Here is a 21696-nt window from a genome sequence, read left to right as displayed (position 1 = left end):
ACAAAGAGAAACCAAAATCAAATTAGCCCATTGTACCAAAAAAACAAACAAACAAACCAAAAACAATCCTATATAATGTTCAATTTTACTTCCTATATTTACTGTTATTATTCATCATCATGTTACAAAGACACACGACATTCAATCAATGCATGCCACACTGTGGCTAAGGCATCTGCAGTGGCACAAGAGTTTTGGCTGGCTCCACTTATTCACCTCACACTCATCTTGGCTTTTCATTAATTTCTTTTTATATATATATAAATTTATTTTATTTATTTATTTTTAGCTGCATTGGGTCTTCATTGCTGCGCGCGGGCTTTCTCTAGTTGTGGCGAGTGGGGGCTACTCTTCCTTGCGGTGCACAGGCTTCTCATTGCGGTGGCTTCTCCTGTTGCAGAGCACGGGCTCTAGGCACATGGACTTCAGTAGTTGTGGCTCGTGGGCTCTAGAGCGCAGGCTCAGTAGTTGTGGTGCACGGGCTTAGTTGCTCTGCAGCATGTGGGATCTTCCCAGACCAGGGCTCGAACCTGCATCCCCTGCATCGGCAGGCGGATTCTTAACCACTGCACCACCAGGGAAGTCCCTTTCATTTCTTATATAAGGGATATGAATGTATAGAGGTAAGGAAAAAGAAAAATCTAAAGTAACAATTATTTAGATGTGCATACATGGCATATGTTTTTACACTACTTCAATTTTAAAATCTAAAATTTCCAATGTGTTATTTTGCCCATTTATTTAATTTTTAAAAATTTTAATTAAAGTATAGTTGATTTACAATGTTTTGTTAGTTTCTGGTGTACAGCAAAGTGATTCACATACACACACACACATATATATATACACACACATGTATATTCTTTTTCATGTTCTTTTCCATTATGGTTTATTACAGAATATTGAATATAGTTCCCTGTGCTATACAGTAGGACCTTGTTGTTTATCTGTTTTATATATAGTATTTTGTATATGCTGATACCAAACTCCTAATTTATCCCTCTCCCACCCCTTTTGCCCTTTGATAACCATCAAGTTTTCTATATCTGTGAGTCTCTTTCTGTTTTGTAAATAAGTTCATTTGTATCATATTTTTTTATTTTTAATTTTTCATACTTTATTCCTTATACTGATAGGTTAAGAAAGTAAAATTTTCCTAAGTACTAATTCATAGATAATGTTTATAAGCGGGACACAAAACATTCAGTTTCACAAACAGTAATATCCAATGATCCCCTTAAATGCAATTTTAATCCTTACTTTAAGCTAAGTGCAAGAATAATACAATAAGCTAAATACGCACAACACCTGTATATGCTGAACTACAAAAGTGGTTTCCATGGCCACACATGGTCTTAGTCAAGTACACATTTCCACAATAAACAAGTACTAACAAATAAGCTAATAAACACTACCCCAAATGCTTATCCTGCTACTGAAAGCACTTATTTTTAGAAGCTTTGACCTGGGAAAATGAGTTCTCTTAAAAACTGACAAATAGTATAAGCCCTGAAGATTTTAAACCAAATAAGTCTTCCAACACACAAGCATTCATAGGAAAGTTTTAGTTTCTCAAAAAATAAAAAATTAAAATGAAAAAAATCACTCTTGTTATCTAAAGAAAAGAGTATTAAAACAAATTATCTTAAGACAAATAAACACTCCTAAAAAAGGTTGTATTTTCTATCATTTTCTCCTTAAAGGTTGTATTTTTTATCCTTTTCTCCTTAAAAGTCTTTTAATAACTTAAGACTACTGTAATCTAAAAACTTTAGAATACATGAAACACATGTCTTCGCTATCAAAGGTACCATTTAGATTTCACATATTAAACAGCTACAGTACAGCCTACAATGGCACAAGTACACCTAATACATAAATATTAATTCATCATTTAGATGGTCAAAAGTCAGAAGGAACTGAATGGTTTGCAAGGTACTCTGACTTACATGTGGTCATTAAAATCCAGTAATTAATTCAAAGTATGGTAATATAATGGCAGGCAATTAAAGGCTCAAATATCACTCTAAAATTGAAGACACGAAAATAAAGACTGAAAACGTTGTGGTTCTCTATTTTTCATTCACATGGCTAGATATCAGAACCTTACTGTGGAAAATATAGTTATTAAATATGATTTCCCCAGAAAATAATGAAACTTCAGAAAGTACAAAAAATGTCAAGATCCATAGTTCATCAAATGCTTTTCTAGCTCGTTTCAATTCTTCATTCATAGTAAGCAAGTCTTTAACCCTAGCAAACTTTCTTGGGTCCTTTCGAATCAAGAAGACGATATCTTCAACTTGTACCCGACCTTGTCTTCCAATTGACATTGCCTTGTGAGTCATTTCGGTGATGAACTCTATGACAAGGTCTTCAAGAATATCTACTGACTCAGTATAAGGATTCTGGTCATCCCCAAACCCATACATCATACACTGTAATTCTTTAGAAAAAAGTCTCTTTCTTTTACCCTGTCCACCTTCTGCACCTCCCCCAATTTCTTCATTTTCTTCCTCAAAGGTGGGGTCTTCTTCTTCATCTGCCATCCCAGCAGCCAGGGCCTGTATCATATTTTAGATTCCACATGTAAGGGCTATCATATTTGCCCTTTTATTTTTTAAAGCGAGGGGTGTCTCCCTAGGAAACTGAGATCAATCAGGTCGTACTTTAACTGAGTATGGTGCCACAGAGACCCAAGTCCTACAGAAGCAGTTTGCTACAATCAGAAGGAGATGCCAAGTTGCATTCTTACATGGTTAATCTTACATTTAAATCTTCATTAGGACAAATTATCTTAAATGAGAAATTCCTTCCATTTCAAGATCCTGCATTATCTGGCCTCTGTCTACCCTACAATCCATCTGGTTTTACTCTCCTCTTCACTAACTAGGCTTCAAACTGATGGGCCTTTCTTTTAGCTCTTCAAAATCGCTCTTTTTTCACTTTTTCCTTGTTTAATCTAAGTGTCTTTACCTTCTGAGGATGTTTCCTAACCACCCAGTCTAAAAGTGGGTCTCCTTGGTATTCTCTTTCGTAGCACTTTTTTAAACTTCATAGACCTTATCACAACTTGTAATTGCGTGTTTATTTGATCTTTTAGGTACAGACTCTGTAGTTAAAAAGTATCTATAATAAAGTGACTCTGATATCATTTTCAGTTTATCTGAGGGAAACACAGAACTTCTATGGTGGAAGAAATAAAGTAGATTGTTTTTATCCACTGACAACTGAAAAAAAACCTTCTTAGACCTTATTCGTTTTTTTAAAAAAATAAATTTGTTTTTCGCTGTGTTCGGTCTTCGTTGCTGCGTGCGGGATTTCTTTAGTTGCAGCGAGTGGGGGCTGCTCTTCGTTGCAGTGCGCGGGCTTCTCATTGTGGTGGCTTCTCTTGTTGTGGAGCATGGGCTCTAGGTGCACGGGCTTCAGCAGTTGCGGCATGCGGGCTTAGCTGCTCTGCGGCATGTGGGATCTTCCTAGACCAGGGCTTGAATGCAACAGGCTCCGGACGTGCAGGCTCAGTGGCCATGGCCCACGGGCGCAGCCGCTCCGCGGCATGTGGGATCTTCCCAGACCGGGGCACGAACCCACGTCCCCTGCATCGGCAGGCGGACTCTCAACCACTGCGCCACCAGGGAAGCCCATGGCAGGCGGATTCTTAACCACTGTGCCACCAGGGAAGCCCTCCTTATCCGTTTTTAGAAGCTGATAATTTTAGTCTGGGTTAAAACTTTTTTCCAAGTAGTCATTTGGATTTCTTATTCCCCATCATAATCCTGATCTAGGAATCACCATGTGTGCAATCATTTTGCAAAGTATACAGCCTTTTATAAAGGTGTTACTGGGCTTCCCTGGTGGCACAGTGGTTAAGAATCTGCCTGCCAATGCAAGGGGCACAGGTTCGAGCCCTGGGCCTGGAAGATCCCACATGCCATGGAGCAACTAAGCCCGTGTGCCACAACTACTGAGCCTGCACTCTAGAGCCTGTGAGCCACAACTACTGAAGCCCACGCACCTAGAGCCCGTGCTCTGCAACAAGAGAAGCCACCACAATGAGAAGCCCGCAGACCACAACAAAGAGAAAGCCTGCGCACAGCAACGAAGACTCAATGCAGCCAAAAATAAATAAATAAATTTATTAAAAGAGTAAAGTGTTATTATTAACATTAAAATAATGAGATAAAGCCCAATTGGAAATACACTATAGCAATGCTTGTATTAACCAATTTTTCACTATTTTTGCAAAGTTTACCTATGTATGGTTTGGGGGTGGGTCAGTCTCTCTTCTCATTCTGGATTGTAGGCTCTTTGGAAGAGGAGGAGGCTGTAGTACTGCCTCAAGGAAAAGATTTAAGGTTTTTATCATGGCCATCCTGTTTGAAGGTTAGTTTGTAATCCTACTGCTCAAAGAATCCAGATTCAGCAACTTGAAGAGTAGAGGAGGTATCTGCTGGACCTAGGACCAGCTACATAATTTGCAGTGCCCAGTGCCAGATGAAAATATGGGCTCTTTCTTTGGCATGGCATGTAAGTCATTTCATGAACCCATCCCTCTCTCTTAAGCCTTAGCTTTCAAGACACCATGTGATACCCTAATAGCAATGATTTAGTGCCCTGAATTTTCCATGTTGATCCAGACCTTCGTACCTTTGCTGAGAAGCTCCTCGGTATGGAATGCTCTTTCCCATTTTATCTCACCTATCAAAATCTTTAAAATGCTAATTCTCTAGGAGGCTTTAATAACCACACCCACATACTCCTGTATAGCCCCTATATTCCCTAATTCTTTATAATCCTCTCTGAACTCCACATAGACACTCCATAAAAAAGCAGGATATGTTTTCTTACTATAGCTTTTTGTAGAGTTGAAAGTAAAATTTATTCTGATATTAATTTCAATTTATTTGTGGGAAATCAGAGCTTCCATGGAGGAAGAAAATTTACTTATTTGCATGTGTACATCTCCCAAATTGACTGCTAGATTGCACAAGCAAATTTAGGATGGACACCCTGACGTCCCTTCTTACCGTTATCCCCAAAATAAACAAGTTCAGCAACAGCTGAAGTGAAGAGTTTTGAAACTTTTGGTAGTAATTTACAATAATGTGTATGACTGGCATTCATTCACAAATAACACACAGACATTGGCCTGAAGTACTTCGCTAAGAGGTATAGTAGTACCCTTTTATTTGAGGTGTGATACGTTCCAAGACACCCAGTGAATGCCTGATACCATGGAAAGTGCTGAACTCTGTTTTCTGTTCATGTCTTCCACTCACAAATTGAATGCCTCTTCCATCTTAACTAAGCATTTTTTCATGCACTGTGGCCTTAACTTTTGCAGTTTGAGGTGCAACAGCAAAACCAGCACAAATTTCTTTTTCCTTCTTCACAATTTCGCAGATAGATTTGTTCTTACTGTACATTTTAGCAACTAACCTCAGCATACGATTTTTCTCTTTCCTTATGAAGTAGAGAACTTTCACCTTTTCACTTAAAGGAAGCACTTATGGCTTCTCTTTGGCAACATCCAGATTGCCAGCATCACTACTCTTGTACTGCAGGGCCATCATTGAATAAGAGTTACATGAACACAAACACTTGGATACTGCCATGACTGCTCCGATAACCAAGATGGCTAATAAGTGACTAATGGGCAAGATACATTGGACAAAGGGATGATTTATGTCCTGGGTGGGACGGAGTGAGACGGAGTGAGACGGAGCAAGATTTCATCTCACTGCTTAGAATGGCACATCATTTAAAACTTATGAATTGTTTATTTCTGGAATTTCCACTTAACATTTTCCAACTGTGGTTGACCGTAAGTAACTGAAACCCCAAAAGTGAAACTGTAGATGGGGGGCCGGGGGCTACTATAGTTAAGTATAGAGACAATTAATTGCAGCAGAGGGACAAATGCAACGACTTACACAAGTAGCTATCAGAGGGACAATCTTTCTTTTTAAAAAGGACATTCCTCTACTTTTTATAATACCAGTGGATAGCACCTTAACTTCTGGCACATGATAAAACTTTCAGGGTTGCAAAATATACTGTTAAGAACCAATTCAGTAAATAATCATTTGTTTAGGGTGATTCCCAACGTGGCACACTTACAAATTTCTGAATATTTAAAAAAACTCTATGGAACTCTTTAAAACTACTCAAATGTAGGTAATATTCGAGAAACGTTAAGATGAAACAAAACTTTTCTAGAATACTGGTTCAGTCTTTCAGCGATGAAGATTAGTCATATTTGTCTCTTTTGAATTTGCCTTCTTATGAATATAATTAACATTGTGACTTTAACACATTTAGATTTTGAAACACATGAAACTTTTTCATGTTTTTATTTCAGTACCTTGTGTCCTCTTTTCCTAAATTTGTTTTTTGCTTTCTTTGTTTTGCTTACCATTAGTCAAAATCTCTTCTAAAGCAGAAGTCTCACCTATTCAAGTGCTAATTTGTTTTTCAGGATCGACTGGCCCGAAATACTTGGTCTTAAACATCTTGAATTCTCAAGACACAAATTTGTGGGCTCTATCTATACTACCGTGGCAGGACAACTTATGTATTATTTACATAATATTTCCTAATAACTGGTAGGAATATTCTCCCTCCAAGAACCTTAATTTTTGGATTTGTTCTGGATAGTTTTACATCCTAATTCTACTACGTGAACTTTAGAATCATTTCACAAAGCCACCCTGCCTCTTATTAAAACAAACAACGAAACAAAACAGAAACCTCAAAATATTTTATGGGACCATATTTAATTTAGAGGTGAATCTAGGGAGAACTTAAATTTTAGATTTTTTCTATCAAAGAACAAGGAATGTTTTTCTTTAATACTTCTTTTGTGCTTCTCTGTAGAGTTTTAAAGTATTCATAATATAAATATGTACATTCTTGGTTGAATTTATGCCTAGAGCTCTTGTGGTGTAACTATTGTGAATAAAATTTGATTATACATATATAATTAAATTTTCCATATCCACACAAAGACGTGTACATGAGTGTTCTTTTTTCTTCTTTTAAAAAATTTATTTATTTTATTTATTTATTTTTGGCTGCATTGGGTCTTCGTTGCTGCGCACGGACTTTCTCCAGTTGTGGCAAGCAGGGGCTACTCTTTGTTGTGGTGTGCGGGCTTCTCGTTGCGGTGGCTTCTCTTCTTGCAGAGCACAGGCTCTAGGCATGTGGGCTTCAGTAGCTGTGGCATGCAGGCTCAGTAGTTGTGGTGCACAGGATCAGTTGCTCCACGGCATGTGGGATCCTTCCAGACCAGGGATCGAACCTGTGTCCCCTGCATTGGCAGGCGGATTTTCAACCACTGTGCCACCCAGGAAGCCCTTGATTATATTTTATAAGTGGCTAAGACAAAGACTGTGTTATGAACTGACCTGTGTCCTGCCAAAGTTCACAGGTTGAAGCCCTAACCCCCGATGGGACTGTATTTGGAAATAGGGTCTTTATGGAGATAACTGAGGCTAAATGAGGTCATGAGGATGGGGCTCTAATCCAATAGGATTGGTGTCCTTATAAGAAGAGGAAGAGACACCAGGAGTGTGTGCACACAAAGGAAAGACCATGTGAGGACACAGCTAGAAGAGAGCTGCCTACAAGCCAAGGAGAGAGGTCTTGCCAGAAACCAAACCTTCTAACACCTTGATTGTAGACGTCCAGCCTCCAGAACTGTGAAAAGATAAATTTTCTCTCTCTTTTTTTAAGCCACTCAGGTTGTGGTGTTTTGTTATGGCAGCCCAAGCAAACTAGAACAGACTACAAACTCAAATGCCTGCAGTAATCAGAAAAATAATATAAACCTTTGAAATGCTGGGGTTGAGGGCATAATTCTGTCTTGTGAGACCTAGAATTTACATTATAAAGAAATAGGAATCTTTGCTGCATTACTGTTTATAATAAATTTAATACTCATAATATATATTCAATTTAATAAATTATGGTATATCTATGCAAGAGAATAATAGGGAAGCATTAGAAAGTATGAGACAGAGAGGGCAGACAACAGAAGCAGGAACTACAATCCTGCAGCCTGTGGAACAAAAACCACATTTGCAGAAAGACAGACAAGATGAAAAGGCAGAGGGCTATGTACCAGATGAAGGAACAAGATAAAACCCCAGAAAAACAACTAAATGAAGTGGAGATAGGCAAACTTCCAGAAAAAGAATTCAGAATAATGATAGTGAAGATGATCCAGGACCTCGGAAAAAGAATGGAGGCAAAGATTGAGAAGATGCAAGAAATGTTTAACAAAGACCTAGAAGAATTAAAGAACAAACAAACAGAGATGAACAATACAATAACTGAAATGAAAACTACACTAGAAGGAATCAATAGCAGAATAACTGAGGCAGAAGAATGGATAAGTGACCTGGAAGACAGAATGGTGGAATGCACTGCTGCAGAACAGAATAAAGAAAAAAGAATGAAAAGAAATGAAGACAGCCTAACAGACCTCTGGGACAACATTAAACACAACAACATTTGCATTATAGGTGTCCCAGAAGGAGAAGAGAGAAAGGAGTCGAGAAAATAGATTATAGTCAAAACCTCTCTAACATGGGAAAGGAAATAGCCACCCAAGTCCAGGAAGCCCAGCGAGTCCCATACAGGATAAACCCAAGGAGAAACATGCCGAGAAACATAGTAATCAGACTGGCAAAATTTAAAGGCAATTCATTGAAAGCTGCAAGGGAAAAATGACAAATAACATACAAGGGAACTCCCATAAGGTTAACAGCTGATTTCTCAACAGAAACTCTACAAGCCAGAAGGGAGTGGCATGATATACTTAAAGTGATGAAAGGGAAGAACCTACAACCAAGATTACTCTACCTGGCAAGGATCTCATTCAGATTCGATGGAGAAATCAAAAGCTTTACAGATAAGCAAAAGCTAAGAGAATTCAGCACCACCAAACTAGCTCTACAACAAATGCTAAAAGAACTTCTCTAAGTGGGAAACACAAGAGAAGAAAAGGACCTACAAAAACAAACCCAAAACAATGAAGAAAATGGTTATAGGAACATACATATCAATAATTACCTTAAATGAGAATGGATTAAATGCTCCAACCAAAAGACACAGGCTTGCTGAATGGATAAAAAAATAAGACCCATGGGCTTCCCTGGTGGCGCAGTGGTTGAGAGTCTGCCTGCCGATGCAGGGGACACAGGTTCGTGCCCCGGTGCAGGAGGATCCCACATGCCACGGAGCAGCTAGGCCCATGAGTCATGGCCGCTGAGCCTGCGCATCTGGAGCTCCGCAATGGGAGAGGCCACAACAGTGAGAGGCCTGTGTACCGCAAAAAAAAAAAAAAAGACCCATAATATGCTATCTACAAGACACCCACTTCAGACCTAGGGACACATACAGACTGAAAGTGAGGGGATGGAAAAAGATATTCCATGCAAATGGAAATCAAAAGAAAGCTGGAGTAGCAATACTCATATCAGATAAAATAGACTTTAAAATAAAGAATGTTACAAGAGACAAGGAAGGACACTACATAATGATCAAGGGATCAATCCAAGAAGAAGATATAACAATTATAAATATATATGCACCCAACATAGGAGCGCCTCAATACATAAGGCAACTGCTAACAGCTATAAAAGAGGAAATCGACAGTAACACAATAATAGTGGGGGATGTTAACACCTCACTTACACCAATGGACAGATCAACCCAAATGAAAATAAATAAGGAAACAGAAGCTTTAAATGACATAATAGACCAGATAGATTTAATTGATATTATAGGACATTACATCCAAAACCAGCAGATTACACTTTCTTCTCAAGTGCGCATGGAACATTCTCCAGGATAGATCACATCTCGGGTCACAAATCAATCCTCAGTTAATTTAAGAAAATTGAAATCATATCAAGCATCTTTTCTGACAACAACGCTATGAGATTAGAAATGAATGTAAAAAACACAAACACATGGAGGCTAAACAATACATTACTAAATAACCAACAGATCACTGAAGAAATCAAAGAGGAAATCAAAAAATACCTAGAGACAATGGATGATGAAAACATGACGATCCAAAATCTATGGGATGCAGCAAAAGCAGTTCTAAGAGGGAAGTTTATAGCTATACAAGCCTACCTCAAGAAACAAGAAAAATCTCAAATAAACAATCTAACTCTACACCTAAAGGAACTGGAGAAAGAAGAACAAACAAAACCCAAAGTTACCAGAAGGAAAGAAACCATAAAGATCAGAGCAGAAGTAAATGAAATAGAAACAAAGAAAACAACAGCAAAGATCAATAAAACTAAAAGCTGGTTGTCTGACAAGGTAAACAAAATTGATAAACCATTAGCCAGACTCATCAAGAAAAAGAGGGACAGGACTCAAGTCAATAAAATTAGAAATGAAAAAGGAGAAGTTACGATAGACACTGCAGATATACAAAGCCTCCTAAGAGACTACTACAAGCAACTCTATGCCAACAAAATGGACAACCTGGAAGAAATGGACAAGTTCTTAGAAAGGTATAATCTTCCAAGACTGAAACCAGAAAGAAATAGGAAATATGAACAGACCAATCACAAGTAATGAAATTGAAACTGTGATTAAAAATCTTCCAACAAACAAAAGTCCAGGACCAGATGGATTCACAGGTGAATTCTATCAAACATTTAGAGAAGAGCTAACACCCATCCTTCTCAAACTCTTCCAAAAAACTGCAGAGGAAGGAACATTCCCAAACTCATTCTATGAGGTCACCATCACCCTGATACCAAAACCAGACAAAGATACTAAAAAAAAAAAAGAAAATTACAGACCAATATCACTGATGAATATAGATCTAAAAATCTTCAACAAAATACTAGCAAACAGAATCCAACAACACATTAAAAGGATCATACACCATGATCAAGTGGGATTTATCCCAGGGATGCAAGGATTCTTCAATATACACTAATCAATCAATGTGATACACCACATTAACAAATTGAAGATAAAAACCATATGATCACCTCAATAGATGCAGAAAAAGCTTTTGAGAAAATTGAAGACCCATTTACGATAAAAACTCTCCAGAAAGTGGGCACAGAAGGAACTACCTCAACATAATAAAGGCCATATATGACAAACCCACAGCAAACATCATTCTCAATGGTGAAAAACTGAAAGCATTTCCTCTAAGATCAGGAACAAGACAAGGATGTCCACTCTCACCACTATTTTTGAACATAGTTTTGGAAGTCCTAGCCACGGCAATCAGAGAAGAAAAAGAAATAAAAGGAATACAAATTGGAAAAGAAGAAGTAAAACTGTCACTGTTTGCAGAGGACATGATAGTATACATAAGAAAATCCTAAAGATGCCACCATAAAACTACTAGAGCTAATCAATGAATTTGGTAAAGTTGCAGGATACAAAATTAATGCACAGAAATCTCTTGCATTCCTATACACTAATGAGGAAAAATCTGAAAGAGAAATTAAGGAAACACTCCCATTTACCATTGCAACAAAAAGAATAAATACCTAGGAATAAACCTACCTAGGGAGACAAAAGACCTGTATGCAGAAAACTATAAGACACTGATGAAAGAAATTAAAGACGATACCAACAGACGGCGAAATACACCATGTACTTGGATTGGAAGACTCAATATTGTGAAAACGACTATACTACCCAAAGCAATCTACAGATTCAATGCAATCCCTATCAAACTACCACTAGCATTTTTTATGGAAGTAGAACAAAAAATCTTAAAATTTGTATGGAGACACAAAAGACCCTGAATAGCCAAAGCAGTCTTGAGGGAAAAAAACAGAGCTGGAGGAATCAGACTCCCTGACTTCAGATGATACTACAAAGCTACAGTAATCAAGACAATATGGTACTGGCACAAAAACAGAAACATAGATCAATGGAACAAGATAGAAAGCCCAGAGATAAACCCACACACCTACGATCAACTAATCTATAACAAAGGAGTCAAGGATATACAATGGAGAAAAGACAGTCTCTTCAATAAGTGATGCTGGGAAAACTGGACAGTTACATGTAAAAGAATGAAATTAGAACACTCCCTAACACCATACACAAAAATAAACTCAAAATGGATTTGAGACCTAAATGTAAGACCAGACACTATAAAACTCTTAGAGGAAAACATAGGAAGAACCCTCTTTGACATAAATCACAGCAAGATCTTTTTGGATCCACCTCCTAGAGTAATGGAAATAAAAACAAAAATAAACAAATGGGACCTAATGAAACTTCAAAGCTTTTGTACAGCAAAGGAAACCATAAACAAGACGAAAAGACAACCCTCAGAATGGGAGAAAATATTTGCAAATGAATCAACGGACAAAGGATTAATCTCCAAAATATATAAACAGCTCATGTAGCTCAATATTGAAGAAACAAACAACCCAATCCACAAATGGGCAGAAGACCTAAATAGACATTTCTCCAAAGAAGACATACAGATGGCCAAGAAGCACATGAAAAGATGCTCAACAGCACTAATTATTAGAGCAATGAAAATCAAAACTACAGTGAGGTATCACCTCACACCAGTTAGAATGGGCATCATCAGAAAATCTACAAACAACAAATACTGGAGAGGGTGTGGAGAAAAGGGAACCCTCTTGCACTCTTGGTGGGAATGTAAATTGATACAGCCACTATGGAGAACAGTATGGAGGTTCCTTAAAAAACTAAAAATAGAATTACCATACGATCCAGCAATCTCACTACTGGGCATATACCCAGAGAAAACTATACTTCAAAAAGACACATGCACCCCAATGTTCATTGCAGCACTATTTACAATAGCCAGGTCATGGAAGCAACCTACATGCCTACTGACAAATGAATGGATAAAGAAGTTGTGGTACATATATACAATGGAATATTACTCAGCCATAAAAAGGAATGAAATTGAGTCATTTGTTGAGACGTGGATGGATCTAGAGACTGTCATAGAGAGTGAAGTAAGTCAGAAAGAGAAAAACAAATATCATATATTAATGCATGTATGTGGAATCTAGAAAAATGGTACAGATTAACAGGTTTGCAGGGCAAAAGTTCAGACACAGATGTAGAGAACAAATGTATGGACACCAAGTGGGGAAAGCCACAGGGGGGTGGGGATGGCAGTGTGCTGAATTGGGCAACTGGGATTGACATGTATACACTGATGTGTATAAAATTGATGACTAATAAGAAGCTGCTGTATAAAAAAATAAAATTCAAAAATTAGAAAAAAAGAAACAAATAGTAAACTCTATTCGAGTTATTTGTATGGAAATATGTTAATATAAATGTTTCAGACATTACATGAAATTTCTAAAAATCTTATAGGTTCTGGTATAATGTTATAAGTCATAATTCTAGTTTACTTTAAAATATATATCTCAGAAGTAACTTAATTTGCTTGTCAACTGCATTATTATGAACTTTCATCAAATCTTAAACCGTGGTCATTTTTTAAGTCTTTTGTCATTTACAGACAGTTCTGGGTGTACTCTGATGCTTTTGCAAAAATGTTCCTATAAAAGAGTTTCATCTTCAAGGAATTCATTGAAAAGACTGTGACAAGTACAGGTTTCTGGTAACTGACTATACTGCTGAACTGAATGAATAAGCATTTTCAGAACTCTAATGGAAAACTGATGAACTCATAAAAGTGCTAACAAAAGATCAAGATGAAAAAAAATTAATTACATGGGACTGAGTGAACTGATTATAATTTTTGTGACTTTGTTTGAATAAAAAAAGTGTGATGTAAATTTATGTAAAAAGAACTTAATGTAAAACAATGCCACTCTTCTCACATATTTTCTCATTTTGGAAAATACAGATATTTTCTGTTAAAAACGTGATTTATGCTGACATGTAATAGGTTGATTATTGTTATTATAAATGAATTAATAAATATTTTTAAGTTTCAAAAAGAAAAAGAAAATATGAGACAGATTTTTACATATTAGTGGAAAGAGTGTAATGATCAATTTTAACTGAGAACCAAATTTGGAATCACGTGACAAAAAGTATATTAAATTACATGTTTTCATATGTATAATAGAAGGGTAAAACCCAATATTTTAACAATAGCTATCTCAGATGAAGATGAGGAATGGGTAAAAAAAGGAGCTTGCATTTTTTTTTTTTTTTTTTTTTTTTGCGGTACGCGGGCCTCTCACTGTTGTGGCCTCTGCCGTTGTGGAGCACAGGCTCCAGACGCGCAGGCTCAGTGGCCATGGCTCACGGGCCCAGCCGCTCCGTGGCATGTGGGATCTTCCCAGACCGGGGCACGAACCCGTGTCCCCTGCATTGGCAGGCGGACTCTCAACCACTGTGCCAGCAGGGAAGCCCCAGGAGCTTGCATTTTTAAATGATTCTGTTTAAAATATTTTTTTTACAATGAGGATGTAGTGTCTTCGTCATCAAAATAAAAAAAGCAACTTGAATGTAGGTTTCTGCTATAAACTTTTGTTATAATAGCTCAGTGTAAAAGAGAATCTATATTATGTTAAGCTTTTTTTTTTTTTTAAAGAAAAGGCATTGGATTTTGAAATGGATATTAAAGATTTTTATTTACTGTCTTAGTTAAGAGACTTCAGAACATACATTTTAAGGGGTATTTTAAATAGTATTAATAAAAATATGATTAGTATGATTTAAAATGTTCAGAAAATCTTTTTCAAAGAGCTTATTGTTATAATTATTAATATTTAGATAGTACAAAAGAACAATAACTTAAGTAAAAACACTACAGCATGATACATTGTGAGCTATTTAATATTTGTGTAATCATTTTTTTAGATTAGGAAATACATACTAAAACAGATATAAGCTTCCTTGTATTTACATACATTAATTATATATAAGTATTTAATGAAAATAATCACGTGTATATGAGATTGTGTGTGGGTACATGCGTGGTAAGAATCCAGACCAGCTTAGTTTTGACAATTTTGAAGGTGTTCAATAGGAAGAATCAGAAGCCTTGTGAGGGAAATTATCCTAGAACAATGGGCAAGATCAGATTCATATAAATAGGGTGATGCCTAGTTTGAGCAGGCTTACATATTATTTATCTACTATTTCATGCTTTTTTCTTAGTCAGTTCAATGTCCCAGAAGATCTGAAGTCTTAGTCTTAAATAAGTCTATGATTACATTTTTGAAAATTAATTGTTTCTTTCTCTTCCTCCTTCTTCTTTTTTTTTTTTGGCTTGGGGAAACTTGAATAGTAATTCTTTCCCTGGCATAGGATGACTCTTAAATGCAAAAAATAAAATTAATCTCAGATGATTCCAACTTTGGGGTTTTATTTTTTTTAAGATTTTAACAAACGTATATACTATATATTAAGCACTAATTCCTGTACAGCTTATTTTTACTAGTTTGCATCCAACTAGTTTAATGTATTATGAATGTCAGCTGTCTAAATCTTTTAAAACATGTCTCAACTGAAATTGCAGAGCAATCAGAGCAAAAGCCACGGAGTAAATGAAAGAATGAGATGTTTCCATGATAATTAAGACCAAGGATCCATGAGGGGCAGAAGAAAACAAGCACTCAAGGATAAAAATCAAGTTTTCTACCTAGGTTAGGTATTAACTGGAATGGGATCTTGGAATTACCAACTTTGATTTGGTGTAATAATAATGAAGATGCAAAAAAAGAAAAAAAAAAAAAGATTTTTGGGCACTATTTTCCTGAATGGAAACCTTCACCAAAAGAGGTTAAATGATTTAAAGGCAAGTTTTCTCCAAAATGAGTAAATGACATCAGTTCTAATTCTTACTGAGGTTACTAACCAGCCATCAGGATATTATCTTTAATACTTAGAAGGGAAACTGGTAGGTAGGGAGAGGTAAGGCCTCATCAGAGAATTCTAACAAGATATAGCATCACAGAGTGTTTATCTAGGTATTATCCTTACCTCCGTAAACTCTTCAGGTAAAGGTGAACCATCATAGTCTGTATCTTCTGCTCTCTCTTCACATAACTTCCCAATGGTTTTCAATGCACCTGGGAAAGAAAGAAATAGGCCAAGAGGAATTAAAATGCTCTGCAGAGGCCTTCCTGTACTCCTTCCGTGTACCAACTTACTCATTCTGGTTCATCTACCTGGAGCACAGGCATCTCGTGCTGCATTATTTTGGTTTAAAAGATTTTGAGCTTCCTCATCCACAACATCCAGCAGAGACTGGATAACTTCAGCTTCTTGAGGATCATCATAAATATCATCTTCTTGTACATCAGATTCTTGAAAAACAGTAATTTACATGGGATTTTACTTTAAAAAATATTGGTATGAGAAAGAGACAATGTGTCAAATATAATATGCCAGGTCTTTCAAATTTTAAGCATCCACTTTGAAAAACCAGCCATGACAGGAAAAGTGGTTTACACTAATGGGACCCAGGCATTTTTAGTTCTAGAGCTACTTTGGCTGTTATGACAAAAGACCACACAAATGCAACTGAATAAACCAAAATCAATCTCTGTGATACACCTTTTCAAAGGACATTAATAATTTAATGTTTATTTCCCTAACTTAATCCCAAATTGTTAATTTATAAAAGAAACTAAAGAAATTTCAACCAAAGAAGTTATGTTACAGAGATTAAGGATATAATAGGGCAGCCCAAACATCCCCAAGAAAAAAGGTCTCAGTTATTAGGTAGCCAGTGAATTGCTGCTTCAAAAAAATACAAGAAACAATTATCAAACAAAACTGCTATCTCTTCAATCATTTAAAAATCATTTTAATCTTAGAGATGAGAATGAATACTGGACATTTGTACAGTAGTGCAGCTAATATTAATTTTACGCTGTTCTTTTATTTCTCTGAACAATAATCTTTCCTTTTAAAGCTACAGGAACATGTAAGGCAAATAAGAAAGGCTGCCAACATTTCTTTATTACTTGAATTATTAGGGCATTTAGAGTAACTGGATGACTCGATTTGGGAAACTACCTTTGGATAGAATCAGGTCTGCTGATTCCTTCATCTGATAAGTAGAACATTTTCTTTCAGGGTACAAAATTTCAATTATTTCTTCCCCATTAACCTAAAGTATAAAACCAAAGCAAATCATTAGTTTTCTATTTTACTAACATCCAGGATTAGGAAGGGACTGCACACTGTCTCTCCATGTCCTTTTCCCCTTCCTTCTCGGTACAAAATCCTTTTTATATCTCCCCAGATTGGATCAGTGCTTCTAGGAGATACCAGTGCAATGAAATATGGAAAGGGTATGGGACTTTCCATCATCAGATATGCCTGGAAACACTAGATTAAGCAACATTAAATCAATATTTTTATTCCAAGAATTCTCACAATGCTTACTAATAGAAATTTTGAGTTGTCAAAAGAGAAATGTATTATGTAGTATTTCCTAAATTTATTTGACTGCAGAAATCTCTTTTTAAGGCATATTCTATGGGATCTGTCTTCCATAGAACTTTTTTGAAAAGTTAAATAGACCTACTAAGAAGTTCAGGGAAATGAGAAAAAAGTCAATCTTTTAAGTATTTGTGAAGTTGTTACATGGACATAGTCTTCAGTTTAGCAATCTGATCAACTGTTGGCTATAAAGATTTTCAAATCTAGTCTAAACCTCATCTCAATTTAAGGAAAATAGCAATGGATTCATAACTATAAGGTACTAATTAAATGGAAGGTAACTTTTAAATTCAATGGTTAATTATGAAGCACTTCATGGCACGTAGCCTATTAAAAGAAAGATGATTAGGGCAAAATGCAATATTAAATGATTAGAATAAATTAAAATAATTTTATACAAATAAAGCATGGTTTGCTTTAAAGATTTTACTTTTTTTATTAAGATAAAAGGTAGACCTAGAGTCTGTCATACAGAGTGAAGTCAGAAAGAGAAAAACAAATACCGTATGCCAACACATATATATGGAATCTAAAAAACAACAAAAGAAAAGGTCATGAAGAACCTAGGGGCAAGACGGGAATAAAGATGCAGACCTAATAGATAATGGACTTGAGGATACAGGGAGGGGGAAGGGTAAGATGGGACAAAGTGAGAGAGTGGCATGGACATATATACACTACCAAACGTAAAATAGATAGCTAGTGGGAAGCAGCCGCATAGGACAAGGAGATCAACTTGGTGCTTTGTGACCACCTAGAGGGGTGGGATAAGGAGGGTGGGAGGGAGGGAGATGCAAGAGGGAAGAGATATAGGGATATATGTATATGTATAACTGATTCACTTTGTTATAAAGCAGAAACTAACACACGATTGTAAAGCAGTTATACTCTAATAAAGATGTTAAGAATAAAAAAGATAAAAGGTAGAGATAGTAGATGCAATGAAATTATCTCTTCATAAATAATGGTTACATAATGTCAAAAAATTTCACTGGATTGTAAAATTCCACTCTTCATGAGAAATTCATAGTACAGACATTAGTATTCAAGGACAGAATATCATTTAGGAGACTTCCTGGAAGATTTTAACTCCAACAAAAAATGTTTACAATCACGAATAACAAAAGTTCTAATTCCAGAAATCTTGTTGAGCTGATAAGATTTTCAGATTACTAGGAGGGAGATGCCTCAGCTCTGGATTTTACGTGGAAAGATATTTGAGTAGTGAGGTTGAGAATAGATTGCATGAGATACGTGTGAGATAAAACAGTTCCATGAAATGAAGATCCAGCTGGAAGCTGTGTATATTACATGCCAGAAAGTAAAAAGAAATGTTAGCCAAACAAATGGGTATAAATGTAGCCTTAAATAAAGAGCTTGAAAGTGGAATTTAGTTATGTATTAAAATATTTTTGTTAAAACACCTCCAGATTTCCCTGTGATAATCTTAAATGATTTAGGTTCTTTCATTTTATTATGTAGTAAAGCATTTTCTATGTCTTTAAAAAAGCAAGTAAGCCTATTTCTTTTGCCACTACAGTTTTGCCTCACTAGTAGCAGAGATCTGTCATTTGAGAGTCACTGCTGGTCAATGTTAACCCACTCTTAATTACATTTTTCTCTTCTGGGTATCTAAGAGACAACCAAAAGAACTGTGCATATTAATAAAAAATCCCAGCACTAAAGCTATCTATATAAGTAATCAGCCTATTTAAGAGCTGAATGTGTGCCCGATGATGTAGGGTTACTTGTGTGGGGGCTTTTCATTGTGTGTTACTTAGTAAGTCCTATTAGTTCACTAAGTACATGTATCTAAAAATCAATACATGTGTCTAAAAAAGGCAAATATTTAAATATGAAATCAGTTTGGTTCAAAATACAAACAAGCTACTTATTTAGATAAGGAAGTAGGACACAAAGAAGGTGGCTTTTCACTTACCTTGGAGAATGAGTTATTAGGTGTGAGTGCCGGTTTGCCACAAGGCTCCACAATGTGATGACCTGAAGGAAGAACAGAAAGAAAAGGATGAGCCACTCAGAACCACATTAGGGACAACAAAATAGTGAAAGAAAACCCATATTTCTGCGCATGTTCTTATTTTTATTAATACACTAAGGTCATATCACAAAGTGATTAAAATCAACTAAATGGAATCAAATATTAGAGAAGGGTTTATTCCAAGGACAAAGCCAATTTCTTAAAAGAAAATAGTTTGCATAAAAGCTCAGTTTGGGCTAAATGTTTCTAGTGTGAGACACTAAATATAGATTTTCCCAACTAAATGGAAGAGACATTACAGATGCTGAACTATATAGTCACTGGAAAGATAGTAGGTCCTTTATCTCATTTCACAAAGACTATCAATTTAACACAGAAAAATAAGTATGGATACAACTGGAAAGGACTTTTAGTATATTTATAAACCAAATGTGGATTTTAACTCTTAGATATCAGCATAAAAATTCAATACATATATTAAAAATGATATTGTTTCCCCTACAGTTAAAAATTAGATTCATTATTTCCAGGAGATACCTTATTAAACTACCAGGAAAAATAATTAAAAAGTATACCAAAAATGAACCACTGGTTCCAAAGAATCATACTGGAGTAGTATAAAGCACAATAGTTTGTTATTTGTAATCTCTCCCATCTGTTCCCCCTGTTCCTCTCTCCCCCTCTGTCCCCAGGCAACCACTAATCTCCTTTGTCACTATAGATTAATTTGCACTTTTGTACAATCTTGTATAAATTGAATAATACAATATGGATTCTTTTTTTGTCTGGTTTCTTTCATTCAGCATACCTATTTTATTTTAATTATGTTGTTGCATGTATCAACAATCTATTCATTTTTATTGCTGAGTAGTATTCTGTTGCTTGGATATATTACAAATGGTTATTCATTCAACAGATTTTAGACATTTGAGTGGTTTCAGATTTTGGTTATTACAAAGAAAGCTGCTAAAAAATTCCTGTACAAGTTTTTGTGTATGAATATATGCTTTGTTTTCTCTTTAGTAAACAAACAGGAGTGGAACGGCTGGATCATATGGTGGGCATATGTTTAAATTTTTAAGAAACTGTCAAACTGCTTTCCAAAATGGTTGTACCATTTTACATTTTCATCACTACAAGAGAGTTCCTATTACTGATACTATGTGATTTTCAGAATTCATAAAGAAATTAGGCCTGAGAATCCCATAAAGACAGATTACTAGGCAGTTTCTACAAGGGGGCAGGGCACAGCTACCCTCCTCTGCCTTGAAAGTTACAAACAGGAGTGTTCTCAGAGGTCACTAGAAAAATGCTCTCCTGACTGTTCTGTGAAGTAGTTTGACTCTAATGTGAACCAGAACTATTAGAAAGCAGCAAGAAGGACCCCTAAGGCATTCAGGTAACAACAGAGAACAAAGATAATCAAACTACAACTGCAATTGGCAGATTTCTTTTAGCTATTTTGGTATTTAGATACTACTGCCTGATAACCTAAAAGTTTAGTTATATAAGAAGTACTAAGAAGTACTGGATTTACATTTCAAATACTCTTTAAGTTCAACCACATTCCCCTGTACCTAACATTCTTATATGAATACTATCAATAAAAGCTGCATTTACTGAGCCTGATTATGTGAATGAGAGCATGGAGTCAGACATCCTAGGTTTAAATTCTGGCTTGACTATTTATTAACCCTGTAGCTTGGGCAAGTTATCAAACTTTTCTGTGCCTTGGTTTCCCCTTCTATAAAAGGAGGATAATAGCAATACTAGTCTCACAGGGTTGCTGTGAGGATTTGAGCATCTAGAAGAATGCTTAGTCCAGAAAAAGCATTAAATTAATGTTTGCTGCCACAACTATTAAGATTACAATTTCTATTACTATGCTAGAATATAAGACAGATACTTTGTTTACTCATTGCTATATTCACAATGCCCAGTACACTGCCTGGCATAGAGAAGAAATTTAGTAACTGTCTGAATAAATTATTATGTGACAATCATTGTGGCAAGTATATTATTGTATTTATGTCTCATTATAACCTTAACAGATAGATACTATTAATGTTCTTATTTTACTGGTAGAAAATAGAGGCTTAGATACAGATCAAGTAACTTGCTAAGGTTACACAGGACTTGTAAACTCAGTTCTATCTGGCTTTAAATGCCATGCTGCTCTACTCTTTCCTATTATGCACAGAATATTAGAGATGCTTTTATTTAAGTGTAATTTTTTCACTCAGATCCTGCAAAACAGTCTGGAAGGGCAA

General features: G+C 35.9%; 1 protein-coding gene and 1 pseudogene across 16 annotated transcripts in view; both read right to left on the bottom strand.

Moving 5' to 3' along the window:
- PTPN13 (protein tyrosine phosphatase non-receptor type 13) overlaps window positions 1-21696 on the bottom strand; it is a 235696-nt gene that overhangs the window by 15879 nt on the left and 198121 nt on the right. For 11 of the 16 annotated variants that reach the window (XM_067736501.1, XM_067736502.1, XM_067736506.1 and 8 more), the window contains 4 exons: window positions 19367-19428; window positions 16999-17092; window positions 16146-16283; window positions 15958-16046 (listed from right to left, as the gene is read on the bottom strand). In XM_067736501.1, coding sequence (XP_067592602.1) covers window positions 15958-16046; window positions 16146-16283; window positions 16999-17092; window positions 19367-19428 — 383 coding nt within the window. Of the gene's footprint in view, window positions 1-7063; window positions 7310-14576; window positions 15290-15957; window positions 16047-16127; window positions 16284-16998; window positions 17093-19366; window positions 19429-21696 lie in introns of those variants that run through there. The other 5 variants (XM_067736514.1, XR_010943112.1, XM_067736513.1 and 2 more) reach the window with 5 other exon arrangements.
- Window positions 2-3357, bottom strand: LOC137223892 (transcription initiation factor TFIID subunit 13 pseudogene; annotated as a pseudogene).

This window comes from Pseudorca crassidens, chromosome 4 (genome assembly GCF_039906515.1).
Source record: "Pseudorca crassidens isolate mPseCra1 chromosome 4, mPseCra1.hap1, whole genome shotgun sequence".
NCBI classification, from domain to species: domain Eukaryota; kingdom Metazoa; phylum Chordata; class Mammalia; order Artiodactyla; family Delphinidae; genus Pseudorca; species Pseudorca crassidens.
This window is presented reverse-complemented; position numbering and strand designations above follow the sequence as displayed.